This window comes from Eublepharis macularius, chromosome 5, assembly GCF_028583425.1.
Source record: "Eublepharis macularius isolate TG4126 chromosome 5, MPM_Emac_v1.0, whole genome shotgun sequence".
NCBI lineage: Eukaryota > Metazoa > Chordata > Lepidosauria > Squamata > Eublepharidae > Eublepharis > Eublepharis macularius.
The window spans coordinates 90,532,543-90,552,994 of NC_072794.1; the positions used below are offsets into that span (position 1 = coordinate 90,532,543).

General features: G+C 43.1%; 2 protein-coding genes across 2 annotated transcripts in view; both read left to right on the forward strand.

Annotated features, from left to right (window-relative positions):
• The window catches only part of AGBL4 (AGBL carboxypeptidase 4), a 2,119,283-nt gene that overhangs the window by 1,283,129 nt on the left and 815,702 nt on the right, over positions 1–20,452 (forward strand). The window lies entirely within an intron of this gene.
• Positions 4,136–20,452, forward strand: part of BEND5 (BEN domain containing 5) — a 63,415-nt gene continuing 47,098 nt past the window's right edge. The window contains exon 1 of the mRNA XM_054979844.1: positions 4,136–4,492. Coding sequence (XP_054835819.1) covers positions 4,273–4,492 — 220 coding nt within the window. The 5' untranslated portion in view covers positions 4,136–4,272. The remainder of the gene's footprint in view (positions 4,493–20,452) is intronic.

A 20,452-nucleotide genomic window follows, 5' to 3' on the forward strand; every position in this document is an offset into this window, starting at 1 on the left:
AATAGCAAAAGTCTTCTTGATTTCATGGCAGAGACATTTTGCAGTCCTGGATTGTATAAGAATCTGCTCATATAATTTCATTGGGAAGAATTAGAATTTGGAGCCCATCAAAAAAATCTATGATTTCTGCAATTATAATTTACTCTTCAAAGTGCAACATCCTTGCAATTGATCATTATAATCTGATACACATTGATGATTTGGACATTCCAGACAAATTAAACATAAACTGGAATGTCCAAATCACTAATGTGTTTCAGAACCATTATTACATGATTAAACAACAGTTTATTTAATTTTTTTAACTTCATTTATAGGAACTGTAGACTATAACTTCTGGGTAGTGTCTGTTAATATAAATATGTTCATACTGTCATTTCATATGTCATGTCAAATTACTTATGTTAGGTTTCAGCTATGTTTCATCACTGATTCGGAATTATGCTTGATTTTATATTTTGTTAATCCATACCCTATTGTAGTGTTTATTGAATATCCCAGATATTGATCTTAAACCACTCTTAACCACTACACCAAACTGGTGTAGTGAGAGATCTGTATAATTCAATTTCAGTTTCAGTGCGAAAGGTGGATTGTAAAAAAATAAAAATAAAGCGCAGCTATTGTCATGACAGCTGAAACCCAAGGGTCCCCCTGTTCCCCTAAAGAATTTCTCTATAGAAATTAAGTATGAGCAGACCTGTAACATACACAGAACAGATTGCTAAGGAACATTGTTTCCTTTCAGGTGGTTATAAGAATGCATTAAGATGTGCAACAATCCTGCACAATAGTTACATGGTGGTGTTTAGAGCTTCATCAGGGCTATTTAACTCATATTAGTCAGAGGGATTCCAGACACTAGCAATGACTTCTCAGAGTCTCTCTACACGAGACATCTGACACATGAAGAACACATGTTGGGAGATGCAATGTTAGCTGGGAAGGGTAGTTTAAAAAGAGAGCTGATGGCAGGGCAAAGGCTTTGCTATATACTGTTGCTGTGTAAAGGGGCTGTGAAATGCCAGAAGGGAAACTTCAGTCCATTATAACCTGTCCAGGTCCAAGCCTGGCTCTAAGGCAGCTCCAGCCCATTTCCATTCCTTGCTACCCTTTGTTTGTGATCCCCCAGTTTTAGAGAGGTGAAACTGACAAGAGGCTTCGAGGAGATGAAGATGAAATTAGTAATAATAATAATAATATTTGATTTATATACTGCCCTTCAGGACAACTTAATGCCCACTCAGAGTGGTTTATAAAGTATGTTATTATTATCCTCATGGCAATCACTTTGTGAGGTGGGTGGGGCTGAGAGAGCTCTGGAAGAGCTGTGATTGACCCAAGGTCACTGAGCTGGCTTTATGTAGAAGAGTGGGGAATCAAATCTGGTTCTCCAGTCCCGCTACTTAACCACTACACCAAATTGGTGTAGTGAGAGAGCTCTGTCAGCGATCTCTGCGGGCTCTTTTTAAACTATGCTTCCTGGCTAACATTGCGTCTCTCTACACTTAATGAACATGCCCCCAGGCAGGGGTCATTTCGTAGAAAAAGAGCTGGAGGAACTCATTAGCATATGGCACTCCCCTTGCCATCACCAGAAGTGTGTCATTAGCATAACTGATTTGCCTATGCCATACCCCGACATCACTTATCCTGGCTGTTTTGGACCCAATCCTGGCCATTCAAGGCCGAAACCGGGCCCAAAATGGCAAAAAGGGGCTGAAAATGGCCAAAAAGGGGCCCAAAATGGTCAGGATCCGGCCGCTGCTGAGTGGGAGAGAGATCCACCACCCATAAGAGGCCAGATCTGGGCCGTTTCAGCCCCAATCCAGGCTGAAACGGGCCCCAAATGGCTGAGAGTGAGGTGGGTGCAGCCACCTGACATGTGACCTCTTTGGGGAACTGCCGGAACTACATTCCTGCGCGTTCCCCCTCGAAATGAGCCCTGCCCTCAGGCATCTCATGTAGAGCCTCTCAGGTTGTGCCTGAAGCCTAGAAGCCATTGAAATGCACTGACACACTGGATTTTGCATGAAGGATTCATTTAATTTTTGTTTGGAATGCCACCATTGTTTATTTCCTATCATTTTTATTCATGATCTGATAATCACATACATTTGAAGACACCTATCTTTTCTATGGGAAAGTATAAGGTTGGAACTATATATATATAAGCCTAAACTCATTTTACTTCTCTAGTAATATTTTTTAAAATTAGTCACATATGTGCTTGTGTATGTCTATAGTATACATGGGAAATTATAATTAACAAATCTGCAGATTATTCTATATTAATATCTTCATACTATATATTCTGAATAAGCAAAACCTTGTCTTAAAAAGCATTTCACTCATTTGAAGAGGAAAAAAAGCTTCATGGGACCCTCCCAAGTTTCTATTGGGAAAAATGAGGGGGGAGGGTTTCTGAGATTCTGAAGGGGAGGGGGAAGTCACATTTCTTGTCTGGCCCTGACAGAAATGCAACAGGTGCAGCCTTCCTTTGTTCTGTAATGCATGATCTGTGGAGTTGTCTGTGAAAACAGTCTGAAAATTTCAGTTTGCCCACAGTAGGGCAACCACCGGGTGATGGAAGTTAGCTGTCAGGGGCGGATAACACTAATATTGCAGAAGCTCCAGAGGTTAGCTGTTTGTTTTTACGCTAATTTTAAGGTGGTATTTTATCTTTAAAACCCTATCAAAATACCTGGTCATGGATATCTGAAGTAGTGCCATCTTGCAATCTTTTTCCAGATGTGAGAGCCTAGCCTGTTTAGGGTGTTTTCATCGAGTGTTTAATAACTTCAAGGGTGATGGCATTTAGCTTGGCCTCTGTTATTCTCCCTGCTGTTAATGGTTTTGACTCAGTTTTGTTTTTTGAATATCGTTTTCCATTTTGAGTTGGAATGCTTACATATCCATATAAAAGTAAGCAAATAAAGCAGCACCTGTTGTATTTCTGTCAAGTTATTCAGCTTTTAAATGCACAAGAGCCTGCACAGTCAATAATATTTTGTTGGCTTCTCTGCAGCTGCCAGCTAACTTCATGGTGACCTCCATGTTACCAACGGATGGTAACAGACTTAACAGTGCACATGTAGGAGGCGCCTCTTGCCTCCTCCTATACTACCTCTTTTGGGTTCCAAAGCAAGCTTCACCGATGCTGGCTGCCAGTGCCTCTGGAGCTTGCTGTGGACCCACGTGGCACAGCTGCAGCTCCAGGAGATGCCCATTGCTGCCCCGTGTTGCCACTGGCTGGCTTCAAGGGGAGCGACAGAAATGGACCCAGATAGCAGCAGCTTGGAGCTTCTTCCTATGCTCCTTTGGCTGACTTCTAAGCTCTGGTTGCCAGCCCCCTTGAAGCTCCCATCCTCTTGGATGGGAGAGAAACCAGGAGAGACGCAGGTGCTGTCATCATTCAGCACTTCTGTATTTTGCCTAGTGCAATGGACCTGGGGTAGCAGCAGTGCAGCTCTTGGAGGCACCCACTGTGCCCTCCCTTGCTTCTGCTCTTTGGCTCCAAGGCAAGCTCCATTTGCTGCCTGTACAGACCTCGCAAGCAAAAGCTGGGCCCGAGCGGCTTTTTCTTGCACCGCTCATCTGGGACGGGGCACCCAGGAAGCAGCGGCAGGGCTTTGGAAGGGAAGATGATTGATGAATGCAATCCGTGTCTGTCGCCTCCTCTCACCTGCTGAGGCCCGGCAGCATGTTGGCACCCTCAGGAATTGTGGCACCGAAGCAGCTGCTTGGGTTGCTTGAGTGGTGAACCGGCCCTGCGAGGTTATAGAGGTCTATTTCGTGGAGATGTGTGTTCGGGGCGTGGGAGATATCCGTTTCTTCTATGCAGCTGATTTTTTAAAAACTGTTTTAATGTGTTTCCGCGAAATGCTTGACGAACCTCGGGGCGTGCGGGTGAGCCCTCTCTCAGCCCTTGGAGCAGGGCTGCCTCTCCCACGCCCTTCGTTCAGGCAAGCGGCGCTTTTGCTCGCTCCTCTCCAGCGAGCCTCTCTCAGACGCGCGCCGGAGGGGGTGCTCGCTTCGCTCAGCGCTCGACTCGTACGCTTGCCTGAAGCCCAAGTCCCGGCTGCCTCGGCAAAAGAAGCCTGCGCGGCTCAGACCTGCTTAGCCGAGCGCCGAGTCAGGTTTTCGGGAACAATAACAGAAGTGTTGGGGCTGAGGGTGCCAAGCCAAGCCGGCCCCCTCCCTCATCCCACCAGCCGGGCGGCCTGCTTGCCTCTCTCGGTTTCGCCTTCCCTCCGCCCCCCCCTTCCTATAATGTACGCCTTCGTCAGATTCCTGGAGGACAACGTGTGCTATGCCTTGCCCGTGTCGTGCGTGCAAAATTTCAGCCCCAAATCCCGGCTCGACTTCGACAACCAGAAGGTCTACACGGTCTACCGCAGCCCGGCCCATGACCCTGAGGACGGCAACGGAAGCCCTGGCGAGTGGGGAGAGCGGCCGCTGCTGCACAAGGCCCAGATCTTAGCACTGGCAGGTGAGCCGGGCGGGCGGGCGGGGAGGGGGGAGACAATGGGGGAGGAGGCCAGACCAGTTAAAACCTCCCTGCTCTTGCGGACAGCTAGATGGGAGTGGGAAGAAGCCTTGACGCCTTCCGTGTGCGGTGTGGGTTGAGGGAGGGGTTTCGTGTCTCCCGTGGGAACCAAAACGAGAGGGTCTGACGCTGCAGAGGCCTGCACGGTGTCCCCGGCTTCTCAGATAAATGGGCATTTTCGTACATTGCCTTTCCCCCCAAGTGCTTGGTGCCCTTGAATAAATATGGGCAGAGATTTAGAAAGAAATGGTTATAGGGAAGGATGGAGCCCCTCCCCCCAACGCACACACATGCACACACACACACACGGTAATGGGAGTGGGCAGACAGCTAGAATGGTTACTAGATCTGTGATACGTGGGATAATTTGTAGGAGGTGAGGGAACAGTCTGGACAGCAAACAGCAGCATGGATAATGGGTGGGGGTTCTTGAATTACTACTGTAACTTTTCGGGTGTGCCAGTTTAGGATTGGCCATGGGGAAACTTGCAATGGACCTGTTAATAACTACAGGAAAAGAAAATATGGACATGAATAGGAGACACCAAGGTTCCATGTGGTCCATCATCCTGAGTCCATAGTGGTCACCAAAATGCTTCAAGGAAACCTACAAGCAGGATGCGAAGGTGACCCTGCTGTTTGCTGCTCCGCAGCATGTATACTGCACTTGAAAATGGAGGTTCCATTCAGCCATTAATAACTGTTTATTGACTGATCGTTTATGAACTTATCTTTTAAAATTTTCTAAATCATTAGCCGTCATTGCATCTTCCATAAGTTAGCTTTTTGTTGTGAGAAGAATTTGTTTTTCTGGCCTGATATTACTGTCATCAATTTCTTTGGGTGACTACACTTTCTCTAAACCACACAGAATCTTACACACCTATCATGCCCCCTCCCTTCGAAGCTACAAGAATATGGAAGAAGTTTGGGAAGCTTTTTCAGTGCTGGTTGATACTCACCAATGTAGAGCTTCACTTATTTCTTTTTTTTAATATTTAAGAATTTTATTTAAAGAAAAGAAAATAGAATAAAGTAAGTGCATAGTATAAAGGTTATACATATTCTAAATTAAACAATAATTTGAGAGTTATACATTTTACACAACTGATAAGTATATAAACGATACGTTTGTAAAAGTCTTGGGAATAAAACAAGCAGTACCTTTAAATTTCTTTAAGCTAATAAAGTTATTTCTAACTTCACCCTCCTTCCATTCTGCCACCTGTTCAGTCTGTTATTTTTCTTACAAGTATCAAAACTTACTGCATTCTGCAGATCATAAACTGGAATGACCAAATGTATTATAGCTGAAGCTCAGTCTGTTGAAATCTTTGCAATCAAATATGGGTGAACAAAGATGGTAGAGTGTGAATTTGGACTTTTCTTTCCCTGAGTGCACTAGAAGTAAAGGTTGCTTTTATTCAGGTATGATGATGATGATGATGATGATGATGATGATTATATTTCAATTTATAAACCGCCCATCCTCAGGGGCTCTGGTCGGTGAATAAGTTAAAATCAATAAAAACAAGAAAACAACAATTCTAAAATCAACATACAATAAACAATAATGAAATAAATTAACCAGATACATTAAGGTGCAATGGTGGGGAGAACCCCCCCACCCCAAAGGTGGGAGGCTGACATGGCACCGCCCCCTTCAACCACTTCACTTCAGTGAATAGTAAATGTATTCATTGATATAACAGTGATGTAATGCTCTTACGATGGCAAAGGTATTACTTTCACAGGTTCATATCCTGTTAACAACACATTCAGTTCACAGACTTCGGGAATCCAGATTCTAATTCATATTAGTGAGGTAGTGAGTGAGGTAGTAAGGAGATAGCTCTGCATAAAAATTACCCTTTAATTTGAAGTCTTCATATATGTTTAAAATGTATGCTGTTAAAAATATCCCCAAATACATACTTGGATCACTTAACTTGTGTAACCTTAACCTCCTGTTCCATTCCCTAAAATTTCAGTTGGAAACTTTCCTTAATATATAAAAATGCTGTGGGATTATCCAGTTCAGTTCCCATAGTGTGTTGGTTTTTATTGGCGGGGGGGGGGGGTCTTACAAAATTTACAATGCCCATTGGCTTAGAGTGGAGTAATTCTGTTTAGGATTTCACGGTAAGTTTCCTAAATCCTAGCTGTGAGTGTAGTTAAGCTAGTTTCTGGAAGATAAATCATCTGCCATGATGACTAAATGGAGTTTGTGTGTTCGGAGGAGGTGTAATTCTGTGTTCCAGATATGGGATCAAACAGTAGGGAATGGTCATTTTTCATGTCTTGTTTCTGATCTTCCAGAGGCATCTAGATGTCTTCTACCTGTTTACTTGACAGTAAATTACATTAAATAAGAACAAATGCTGCCTGGACTGTGTGGTTGCTACTGTCCACTCTTTTAAAGTAGAGATTGGTTCTTATCACTAACATACTGGACATGGGAGGCACCGGTCCTCTCCTACCATATTTAAGTCTTCAGAGAGAAGCAGAATTTGTCCCTTCACTTACACGAATGATCAGAGGTAGTCTGACTTGACTAATGTAACTCAGTTGATATATTGTGACTATAGGCTATGTACCATATTTACTCAAAAGGAAGACAGCCCTGAATGTAAAGACGTTGTTGTTGTTATACCTAAATGTAACTAATAGTATGCAAATATAAGATACCTCCTCATTTGATGGTCTACCTGGGAAAAAAAACCCTAGTCTTGCATTTGTGTAAATGCAGGAAATCTGTGTTGAGTTTAAATATAGACCAAACTTGCCATACTACTGTTCAATTTACTCTTTGACAACTTTGTGTTAGTAAGCTAGCTATATTACTTGCTGGATGTTTAGTGAAACAACTATTTGACTGCTTTACCATTACCATGAATTCTCTCCCCCCAGCTGCTTAAGTCACACTTAATGGTTATCCAAGGCTGGCTCCAGGTTTTTATGGACCCTTGAGCACCACTGTATCAGTGGGCTCTTTTCTTAACAGCTCTTTGATGACTCCTTGCCTCTTCCATCCAGTGGTCCATCATTGCCACTTAGTAAGCACACAGGGGCATGATTCTACACCTAGCGATTGGTGCTGCTGTTGCTTCTAGCTGTCACCTGGGTGCCCGGAGGAAAAGAAAGTGGGTTGATGAAAACTGATGACTTTTTAGGTTTGTGCACATGTTAAAGCAGGGGTTCTCCAATCTTTTTGTGTCTGTGAGCACATTTGTAATTGGACATTACAGAGTAGTGGGCACAACGAAATAATGGCTGCTGCAGGAGGTAAGGCCAACCAGAAAATAGTTGCCACAGAAGCCAGAGCCACAAACACACAGGAAGCCCAAATGCAGGGGGAAAGGGGGTAATTTTAAAAATACATTAAGAAAGGTAGTGAGAGATAATAAAAAATGGGATAGAGTTCATAATTTTTAAAGATTAGAACCTCCTGTGTGACTTAAAGCAGATAACCTTGACACAGCCAATTTGGCCACCTGGATTCTTTCCATGGTAACATCGAGTCCAGACTACTGTAATGCACTCTACATAGGAGATTCCAGATGGTGCAGAATGCTGCAGCTCAATTTTTATTAGGAGCTAGGTGGAGCATGCATGTTACTTCTATTCTGCAGTGACTCCATTGGCGACCCATCAGTTAGTTACCAGACTTAATTCAAGATTTTGGCAATCACTTACAAAGCCCTTCATAGCCCTGCCCCCTCATATCTGCAGGACTGCCTCTTTCCCTATGCTCTTCCACAGCAGCTTTGCACATCTAACAGGGCCTTCTGCAGGTACCACTCTGCAAATGGGCAAAATTGGCTGTTGCCAATACACACACATTCTCTGTGGTGACCCCTACTTTATGGAATTGTCTGCCTAAAGAGTTCAGGAGAGCTTCTGCTCTCTTGGCTTTCCACAAACTATGGAAAACTGAATGATTCAGAAAAGTTTTTCACTCAGGTAACTATGTTATAAGAAATGGTTCAGAGGGATGCTTTGAAGGGATTGAAGACTCTACTACTAGGTATTGTTTGTTGATGTAGTTAATCTCCTGCTGCATAGTTTTCATGTTTAATATGTCATGTAAAATTACTTGCATGTTATTTCAGCAGTGTTTCATCTCTGTATTCAGAATTACGCTGGTTTTCAAATTTCTACAATTCATACCTTATAAATAATGACTGTCCCAGCTGTTGATTGAATTAACTTACACTAAGGCACTTTCAACCTCAGTGAGAAATGTGGGCTATAAATGTTTAAATAAATAAAATAAAAACTATAATTTATGGTGCTTCACTTTTGTTTTCATGCAAATTATTACTAATGTTTTATTTACAGATTAAATGAGCTTTTTGAAAATTATTCAGAAATAAAAGCTATATATTTTATTAGAACTAATGAAAATATCACAAATAGTATGTAAGTTTTCACGTTCTCCAGGAACCCTTCATCAGACTGGTTGTGGGGGGAAAGGGGGGGGAAATAATTTCAGGTCAAGAAGATGCATATTGTGCAGTATGTGATGTACACTTGATTAGATTAGATGGTTGAACTTGTCACCACCACCACCACCAACAACAACAGTGTGTTAAATACCACCCTTCTGGACAGATTAGTGCCACAGTCAGAGCAGTTAACAAAGTCAGTGTTGTTATTATCCCCACAATACAGCTGAGGAGCTGAAGCTGAGAGGAGTAACTTACCCAAGGCCACTTGCAGATGTCATGGCAGTAGCGGGAATTGAACCAGCAGAGTGCTATTTTGTAGCTAGCCACTTAACCATTATGCTACAGCAGCTCTCACTTTTGGCATTTTGTGAAGAATGGAGACTAGCAGCCTTCATTTGACAATATTTAAAAAGCAGTTGATGCCATTGTATATGAACATGGAGGTCTCTTAAAATGCCAAGACCAGAGGGAAAATGTAGTTATTATATTACCAAAACTGAAGATTAATGATACACTAAGTAAATAGTATAATCAGTATAATTCAGGTACCCAAAGAATTTCTGAAGCATTGACAGATACTGTATGTATCCCTGTGAGATATGGAAATGTTACAAGGCCAGGCCTAGATAAGATGATTGTATTCACATTTTCACATTTGTGTTTAAAGTGAGGGGTGGGTAAATCCCTCTTTTTAATGTTTTATTGTAGATTTAGAGAACAAGTAAGCTGTAATCTAATACAATAAGAATCCATCCTTGTAAAAAATGCCCCTCAGATTCACATTTGAGTCTAAGAGTGTGTACAAAAGAACATTTTTAGGAGAGGAGTAGAGATAGTGGATCAAAATAGACTTACATTTTTATTTTAATTGATATTTATATGTGAAATAGTGTGTGCAATTGGATCATAAACTAATATTTCTAATTATACAATCTATTACATGTTTAGCCAGCCTTTCCTTTAAGGAGTTAAGTGAGACATACTTGGTTCTCTCTGCCTCTATTTTATACTTAACAATAGCCCTGTGACATAAGAGAGCATGACTAACCCAAGGTCACTCAATACACTTCATGGTCAAGTAGGTATTTGAACCCAGGTCTTCCTAGTTCCAATCTGGCCTTTAACCACTACATCATACTAGCTGTCAGTTATCCACTAAATGCTTCTCATGTTAAGAATTTTTCCTAAATAATCATTTCCTAAATAGCCATTGTCATGTACCAGGCTTTGCCTAGGCACTGAAGTCACGTCTGGACCAAAGATGCTATTACCTCACCTTGGCAGTACAGCACTGGTTTTGGTTACTAGTGAGCTAGTTCTCTTTCATTGGTAACAGCAACTCATGAACCGATAATACTAATGCAAGCCTTGAATGCCTTTGTGTATGGTTGAACCTCTGTTCTGTGTTGAGAACTGAACTTTAGAAGATGAAAGAGAAATTATACACACGGTATCATCCAGTGATTTCAACATGTGTATTTTTCCAAACCATTCCTGCATTGTATTGTCGAAGGCTTTCATGGCCGGAGAACGATGGTTGTTGCGGGTTTACAGCAATACAGCCCGGAAAACCCACAACAACATTCCTGCATTGGTTTTTAGTTTCACCAGTTATAATCTAGATGGTGATGAAAAAGATATATGATATGGGAAAGAAGACACCAATAATGTTCTTAACTGGAGATAGAGGATTAAACGATCTTGCATCTAGTAAAGGCTTGTAAATAGCTACTTGGCTATACCTAGTAACAATCACTTCCAAGTGACCAGGCAGGGAAATCTTTACACTGAAAAAGATTTCAGGTTCTTTCAGGCTGTTGATGTATAACAAATGACCAGTACTGTTATGTATAGATGGGGAAGTTCGTAACAGTTTTGTGGACTTTTGTTAAATTTATCCATAAACCCAGTGTCTTGAGGCAGACCTGCTGTTCTGTTGAACATTTGCTTATGTACTGAGTTTTGCAGGAAAATAATACTTGATATTCTGTTAAACATTTGCTTATCTGAAAAGTATTGTTGGAAAATCAATGAGAATAAGAGTTTAATATTTAAAACCATATTATGGAAGCTTCTTTTTTTTCTAATTGCATTTGAAGGCTAGTACCCACGGGTATGGCCAGGGGCATGGTCACATGCATTGAAGATTTTGACTTTTTCCTTCGAATGCTAGACCCTCCATGCTATCTCCCAAACTGCTTTTGCCATTTCCCTTTATTTCAAAGCAAGGTTTCCACATTGGGGAGAGGCTGATCGAGCAAAGACTAGTTTATAACATAGAAGTATTTATTTGCTTCATTTACAGTCCACCTTTCTTGTTAAAACACGTTATAGAATTAGAAAACAATCCAATGACTAGTAAATATATATACAACAGTCTGATAAAACTGGATTCCCAAAATTAAAGTACAGTTAAATGAAAACTGTAGGATATATCCAATATACAATTCCATTGTACTTAACATGTTCATTTTTACTACTATCCTATTCTCTTTATAAAAATACCATCCTGAATAATTCTCTTTTACACATTTTGTGGAATGCAAAAAACTTGAAAGCCTTCCTAACCATATCAGGTAGGCCATTCCACTGGGTAGGAACCATCACAGACAATAGATTTGTCATGTTACAAAGATCCTTTTTCGAGAGCAGCAAAGGCTCAGAGAGGCTGGGTGTTTGTCTGCATTGTTACCTGTAAAACCTCAGCACTTGAAATCTTGTCCATGAAACTATATTTCTCCAAGGCATGCCATTCCTAACATAGTGAATGTATCTAAGTACAAAAGAAGATGTCCATATAACAAATAAAGTGGATCAAGGTTATTGATAAAGCAAGGTTGGAAAAAGTTATGATGTAATTTAAGACATGCGCTTTTGGCAAATGCAATAAGATGTATTCAGAAGTAGCTGAGAAAACATAAACTTGTTACCCATATGCTATATTCTAAGAAAAATTTCCACGAAGCACTCTGAAACACTTCCATGTGGATGCTGCTGTACGTATTTAACTTAATTCTCCTGAAGCAGCAACTTTTAACAAGCTCACAAATGGTTAGTGTTGACAGTGCAGAAAAGGGAAACAAAGGTAAATCAGTTTAATGAGGAGCACAGCATTCATTAGAAGTGAGTTATACAGATGAATGTAATTCCTTTTTGTTAAAGACAGCAATGGCGCTCTCAAATAATGGTAATGCATCCTGAGGCAGAGTAAAGAGAATACTCACAAAACACACCCCAAAAGACTTTAAATGATCTGCAGATGGTTGCTGTAAATACTAAGGCAGATGCAAAAAGTAGTAAAGAAAAAAATCTAATCCACGAGCCTGGTTTGGAGCCCATGTTAGCTCCAGTGCTATTTATATGACTTACATTTTAACAAAACGTCAGTCAGATTGGTAGGTCTAGATAATCATATTTTCATTTTCACAAGGAAAAATGAGTAGGATTCTGTAGATTAATGTAGTTATTGTATATGTAAAGAGTAAGAGTTTAAACCTGAAAGGTTTAGATCATTGATGAAGGGGGAAGGAAGGCTAAATTTAATTAGCAGAAGAAATCTATTGAGTATTTATTAAAATGTTAAGATTTGCTGATATATCAAAAGCCAACCAACCACAACAGTATTGCCAGCCTTCAAGCCTTGTTTTCTGCCAGTAAAATGCAGGGGGCCTTTATCAGGGTTGGTTTGGCCTTTACATTAGGACTAGCAGCAACCATTGAGGAACATGCTACCACATGACTAGCATGCCTCCCCCAGGATTGGTGCTTGCTGCTGCCCACCTGCAGCCACTCCATGAAAGCCAATGTAATATAGTGGTCGGAGGTTTGGAGTAGGATCTGGAAGACCCAAATTTGATTCACCTCTATGTAGTGAATGCTCGCTTGATGACCTTAGACCAGTTACACATTCTCAGTTTAACTTATTCACAGGGTTGTGAGGACAAAATGGAGGAGACCAGAATGATGTATGCTGTTTGTTTCCCATTGCGGAGAACAGTGGAGTATAAATGAATTAACTAAAAAAATAGCGGAAGATGGGAAGGCAGATAAATGGTATGTGGGTGGGTGGGTGGGTGGGATGGTATGATGGACCCCCTTCACTCCCCCACTGTGAGGCAGATTTTCCTGCCAAAATTCAGTTTGCCTACTCTGACTGAGCAGCCCCAAGGAGTTTGTTAATTTTTGTGGTTTGAAAATCTATTCGTCCCACCCTGACAGTCACATATGATTTTGGCTTTTTAGCCCAACCCAGGAACTTGATGGGGGGAAGCAGGAGCCCTCTTCCTTCTTGTTGGAAATGGCACTAGAAACTGTATAACATTCAAAAAGGAATAACTTAATTTAACAGGCAGAGATTGAATAAGAGTAGCCAGGGAAAGGAAGTGCTGAGGTAAAATTTTGTTGGTAGTAACTGACCAATCAGAGAGGAGAGAGCAGCCTCCTCTCTGCACTTGCTGCACTTAGGAAACCTGCTTTCAAGTGCAATCCATCATGGAAGGAAAGAAGGAAGCATGGAAAGTTGAGGATCTGGGGGCTACCAGGAAGAGGGAAACAAGAAATAGTGAGGAGAAGGGGATACAGTGGAAAATGAGGTGCCACCCACAAGTCCCTCCTCATCACATAATGGGCCTGGCAGTCAGCTCAGTGCAACTGAATCATAGTTCATCCTCATGTCTTCCGTGCAGTTCCGCTTGGGAACTGTGTATGCGCAGGCCAGCCGTAGACATTCTAAAGCTCAAAAAGGCGTGAGACACCTCTATTTCCAGCCTTCAGAGCCATGGCTTCGAAGGCACTCTTCAAGAAGTGCTTCAAGTGTGGGTCCAAGATGGCTCAATCTGATGGGCATGATAAATGCCTCATGTGCCTGGGTGAGACACGACACCATATGCTGCAGTGTCTGCTAGCAATTTACGCCTAAAGCCTGCTACAAATGGGCATCACGTTTGAAAGAGGCTCTGTGGAACTCAGCCCTGAAGGGTGAATCTGACTTCATGGTCTCCAAGTCTGCTAAGAAAAGGACTGCAGCTCCCAAAACAAGCCTCCTCAGTACCTCCATCTACTTCGGCTCCAAGTGCCAATACTATGAACCAGTCAGATCCTGCTGGTGGAGACTCTGGCCCATCTTGGTGTCAATTCAAGCCACCGTCAAAAAACTCTAAGCTAAAGTGAAGCATGCTGACAAGCACTTGACTTTGAAGCCTCACAAGAAGAAACAGTCCTCAGCTTCGTCTCCATCTACCTTGGTGGCATCCAGCTCGCCTGCAGTTCTGAGAACCCCTCCAACTCCCAGACGTCATGTGGCCTCCACTCCTTCCCTCTTAGTGGGCGAAATCACAGACATCATCAAACTGACAACAGCTGTGTTTCCATTTCTGCCTTCCACTGTGCAGCCTGCGCAGAATCAGAAGGCCTCTGGTTTCAGCCAAGAATTATAGTTGTCTAGGGGTGGCAAGAGAATGACCTTGGGTCCAGAACCACCCTTATGAATCTCCATATTATTATTATGCTTATGGCTTATGGCCTTGATGGTTCCCCGGGCTTATATCCTCCATCACATTACTTCCTTCGAGATGACCTCAAATGCAGCCCTGTTGAACCCATTCCTACTGTCTCTAAGGCCAAACTGGCCTCAGTTCCATCAACGGTTCTTGAACATTCTGAAACCGTGGAATCGACACTTGATCCACCGACGCACTCTGATGAAGGTTCTGACTTCGGACACAATATTGCTGCCAAACCATCTCTGCCAGAGTGCGTTATGGACGACTCTGCCATGTCTCCTACTGAAGATCTTCACCTACATTTTGAGCAGTTGGCCACAATGATGAGGTCCCTTGATACAGAGGTAACCTGCTGTGTTCCAACCTCTATGGACCCAGTCTTCAAGGTACTTCACTTGGAGGCAGCCAGTCTAGTTGCATTCCCCATAATGCAAGGCATAATAGATGTCATGAAGGAGGTTTGGTCCACACCTGCCTTGGCTCCAGCAACTTCAAGAAAGTTGGACAATCTCTACAAAATGAATCAAGAAGGGGCTGGGTTCTCGTTCAGTCACCCTCCTGCTAATTCCATTGTCACTGAAACCCTTCAAAGCAAAGGTCCCCCAAGAGGTGTCGGTCATTCAGCTCCAACGGATAAAGAGAGTAGGAAGTTAGATATCATAGGAAGGAAGGTTTATGCTTCTTCAGCCCTAAACTTCCATACTGGCAACATTGAAGCCATTATGGCCAGATACCAGTGTAAGGAGCAGGCTCTATTTCACCATGCTTTGAGTGAAATTTTGGTTCAGGCTTCATGCCTGCAAGAGATCTTTCTAGGCCTGTTTGCTGAGAAGCACAGCCACAGCCACTGATAATTAATTGCACCTGCCTTCCTATCTTTCCTGAGAAAGTGGCCTTCAGAAGCTCAGTGCCTGGTGTTGCTCTCAACTCTAGCCATACTCCCTCAACTTTCACACTTATGTAATGGCTAATTAAGTAATGAGCCCTTATTGGTGCTTAGAGTGGGATGATGGCCCCCATCACTGTGAAAAAGCTTCTCTGTTGCTAAGCAGTTTACCATTCTACCACTCCACCATATTCTACCATTCTACCACTCCTATGGGACCAGCTATGCTACCTTGTACCAGCTATGGAAGATGAGAGCTTCTAGCTCCATGCCAACTCCAGGATGCCTACAGTGAGCTGGCATGGATGGACTTTGGTAAGAACAACCTGCCTAGGAACCAACTCAGAGAATGTCTAGATAGTCAGCAAGTAGTATTTTAGCTAGTTAGAACATAGATAGAATCAGCAAGCTGTTATTCATTTTTGCCTTGCCTAAATGTCTTTATGAGCGGTTTCTGCCTAGCATACACTCCTGTGTTCTTTCTGTAATAAATCCCTTTATATTTTACCAGCCTGTGTCCAATGTTGCTTACTAAGGATGTACACACACTCAAAAAAGATCCCAGAAGCAAGGGTGCTTCAAACTAACAACCAGAACTCTTAGAGGCTCCTAGGGGTCCTGTTGCAGTCGATAAACTGGCAGGAACGGGGGATGAGAGGCTCTGGGTCATGACAACCAGTTATTCGTTTGGGACAAAATTGGCCCTTATAGAAGTTTCATCCCTGATGAGAAGCAACATCTTGCAAAGCTCCTGCAGGGAGAAGCTCTTCAAACAGCAGATTCTCACTGTGAGACATATTGGGGGCTGTTCTTCATGAGCTATGGCCTCTGCCATTATAATTCATAGGCATGCGTGACTTAGAAGCACTGTTTTAGCCCCCCATCACAGGCTGCGGGTGGAAGACCTTCCTTTTTAGGGGACAAATCTGTTCTCGTCCACTATGGGCAATGCCCTGAAAAGAATCAAGGATGATAAGTTGACAGCTTGGTCTCCGTATAAGCATTGGCTCCCTGCTAGACCATACCTTCATTATAATCCAAGGTATAATCAGTTCCATGCTCAACCGAACCAGGCTTTTCCTAGGGGCCAACAGCAACCTGCTTCTGTAGCTCCTCTCACCCAGCTTCATTGGAGATACTTTTGTCACAAGTCCAAAGATGGTTCCCACTCTCCTAGGGACCAGTTGGGCTCAAACAAACACGGTTTTTGATGCCAAGCTGTCTTTCCTCCTCCCCTCAATCATTCACTTCCTGTACGTACCTGGTAGACAACCACATGAGAACCCTGGGTATTGTCCATAGTCCAGGACGGTTACTGTCGAAATATTCTATACAATGAATAAACATTTAAGTGTTATATACAATTATACACCATCAGTACAAAGAGATACAATGAGCCAATATAAACACACTCAGCAATTCATTCTTGGAAAGGAATAAAGTCTCAGTTCATGAGAGATCCAATGAAGTGCAGAATGGTGAACTAAATGAGGCAGGGTACATCACCAATAATCTGTAAGGTTCAAGGATCCCAGTCCTTTCAAATTTATGGGTTGGTGCAGTCCTTTTCTGTATTATGCCTTTCTCTTGCATGGAAATTCACACAGATGTTTGTAGTTACTCTGCCCCCAAACGCCCTACAGACTGTATGGCCCCATCTGTTTCACACTTGCTGTGCTTCCTCATGGGCGGTTAATCAACGATGTATTCTATTTTCAAAATACTTGGAGTGCAATAATCAATGGCTCTCTTAGACGGAACTCCGTCCAAGGAGTCCCTCTCTCAACACACTTCCCTAGTCCTGACATCCCTTCGTCTATTGGGTTTGTGGATCAACATGGAGAAGTCTTTTCTTGTTCCCCAGCCAGAATGTAACATTCTTGGGAGCAATATTGAATTCCACACTATCTCGAGTTTTTCCCACTTCAGAATGGATTTATTGGTTCCTACTCACACTAGACAAGGTGCACTCTTTCAGGCACCAAAGTGCAAAACAAATTCAAAAACTGTTAGGTTTTATGGCCTCTCTGATGCTGATAATGCCATTTGCCAGGCTACAGCTTTGGCCATTACAGAATTGGTTTGTCAGAGTGTTCTACCTGCACTACCAGAACCCGTACAAGTGGTTCTCGGTTCCAAGGGTCATACACAGATCCCTGACTTGGTGGAGTGACATTCGGAATCTATTAGTGGGGACACCTTTCGATTCCTCCTTGGTTCACCTCTCCATTTACAGAGATGCCTCCCTGTCAGGTTGGGGGGCATACTCAGGGGACAACCAAATGAAGGGTGTTTGGTCTCAACACGAAACCAGGTTCCATATCAATCTTGTAGAGCTGAGGGCGATATGGTATGCCTTGAAGGCTCTCTTCCACCTTGTGAAAGGCAGGAATGTCCACATATGCACAGACAACACAACTGCCATGCATTACTTAAACCAGCAGGGTGGCACAGTCTCTCTGGCTCTCTTCCGAGAGTCCTCCCTGGTTTGGGAATGGGCTATCCAACATCACGTCTCCCTATCAGCCATCCATAAGGACAGTGTTCTGGCAGATGCATTAAATCGGTCGAGAGACCAGAACTACGAATGGTCCATCCACATAGACTTCCTTCACCCTGTCTTTGTGATGTGGGGCTTTCCCAACATAAACTTCTTTCCATGACTCTCAACAAGAGGTGACCCTAAATACTGCTCTTGAGCAGAAAAAGAGGTAGTCCCTTGGGAATGCTTTCTAAATCCCTCTATCAAGCACCCTCCTGTTTGCTTTCCCTCCCTTCCTCTCATGACTTTTAACACTCAGTGAGATGTTAATAATAATAACATTCAATTTATATACCACCCTTCAGGACAACTTAATGCCCACTCAGAGCAGTTTACATAGTATGTCATTACTATCCTCATTACAATCACCCTGCAAGGTGGGTGGGGCTGAGAGAGCATGTAGAAGCTGTGACTGACCCAAGGTCACTCTGCTGGCTAGTGGAGGAGTGGAGAATCAAACCTGGTCCTCCAGATTAGAGTCCCATGCTCTTAACCACTACACCAAACTGGCTCTCAATGAAGGAGCAGTCCTCGGCTCTCAGTGGTGAGGGAGCAGTCCTCAGCTATTATAAGCGGCCCATACTGGCTAAGACAAGCCTGGTTCTTCCCCCTGTACAGAATTTCACAGGGCAGAATGTACCAGTTTTCCCTGTCATCAAACCTTCTGCAGGACATTGTGGTCCTTCACCATGACTTTGACACCCTGAAGCTCACAGCCTGGTTTGTGTCCCTCCAGGACTGACTTTTTCTCTCCCAGTCCAGAAAATCCTTTTACTGGCCAGGAAATATTCCATTTGGAAGTCATACTTGGAAAAATGTTTTCCCTTTGGGCTGTAGAAAATGGCTTGGACCCTTCTTCAGCTCCCTTGTCCAAACTACACTTCCTAAAAAACCAGGGGTTATCCAATTCCTCTGTAAAGGTCCATCTCATGGCCATTTCAGCCTATCACAAGCAGATGCAAAAGAGGTCCTTCCCCCCACCCCCAACCTCAGTATAAATCCTTCCTTAAGAGTTTAGCTAACTTTTATGCTCCTATGTCCAGATCCACTCCTCAATGGAGTTTGTCTCTGGTACTAACGGCTCTCATGCATAAACCTTTCAAACCTCTAGCTACCCGCTTAAGCTTCAAGCTGCTAAAATGGCCTTTTTGGTGGCCATAACCTCAGCTAGGAGGGTGAGTGACTTGCAAGCCCTGAGATATGATCCACCTTTTCTCAAGATGTTTGTGGACAAGGTAATCCTCCATCCAAGCCTTCATTTCCTGCCTAAGGTGGTATCTTCCTTCCACTTGAATCAGGACTTTGTCTTGCTAGTATTCTTTCCCACACCGTCTACGGAGGCCGAAAGACTCCTTCACACACTGAACATTAAATGTACCCTGTGTTTTTACCTGGACAGGACTTCTGCCTTCTGGCCAGAAGATCACGGCTCAGTCTATATCATAATGGATAGTATGGCTCAGTAGGGAGTGCTACAAGCAGTCCAATCAACCATGCCCTCTGAACATCAGAGCACATTCTACAAGGACTCAATTCACCTCATCAGCCTTCAACCTGGGCATTCTTTTAGTGGACTTATGGAAAGCAGCCACCTGGTTGACACCATCCGCATTCATTAAATATTATGCCATTGACTTAAGACTCCAGAAGGGACGCAGCAGTCGACAAAGCAGTCCTGAAGAGTCTTTTTTCAATGAAGAGCTTTATACCCACCTCCTGGGTAAGTTAGCTCGCTAATCTGCCATGAGGGACTGCACAGAAGACACAATGATGAAAACAGGGTAGCATCTACCTGTAACTGTTGTTCATCGAGTGTTCTTCTGTGCAGGCACATACCCCTCCCTCCTTCCCCACCGTGTGCTCTTTACTGTGCTACTTTACCTTCTTCATCGGCAGCTTAATGAACTGAGAGAGGGATCTGCTTTTCCCAACTTTAATAGTCACATGCAGTAGAAAAGTGCTTTTAGAGCTTTGGAACATTTGTGGTGGGCCTGCACATGTACAGTTCCCATGTGTATTGTCGAAGGCTTTCACAGCTGGAGAACGATGGTTGTTGTGGATTTTCCGGGCTGTATAGCCGTGGTCTTGGCATTGTAGTTCCTGACGTTTCACCGCAGCTGTGACTGGCATCTTCAGAGGTGTAACACCAAAAGACAGAGATCTCTTAGTGTCACAGTGTGGAAAAGATGTTGGCAGGTAATTTATATCTACTCAGGACGGTGGGGTTGGGCTGAGTCATCCTGTAAGAGTTTCCCAGGGTGTGGAATGCTAGTGGAGGGAGGCTTCACTGTATCCTGAGGAGGTTCTTTTGCATAAGGATTGGTGCTTGATATGCTAATCTTCTCTGCAGGGCTATTGTAGGATGTAGAGTATTTTGTTAGCCTGGTGTTTTTCAGGACTGGAAACCATGGTCTATTCATTCTCTTTCCTGTTGAACTTGTGCTTATGCTTACGAATTTCAATGGCTTCCCTGTGCAATCTGATGAAGTAGTTGGAAGTGTATTTTAGTGTCCTGGAATAGGA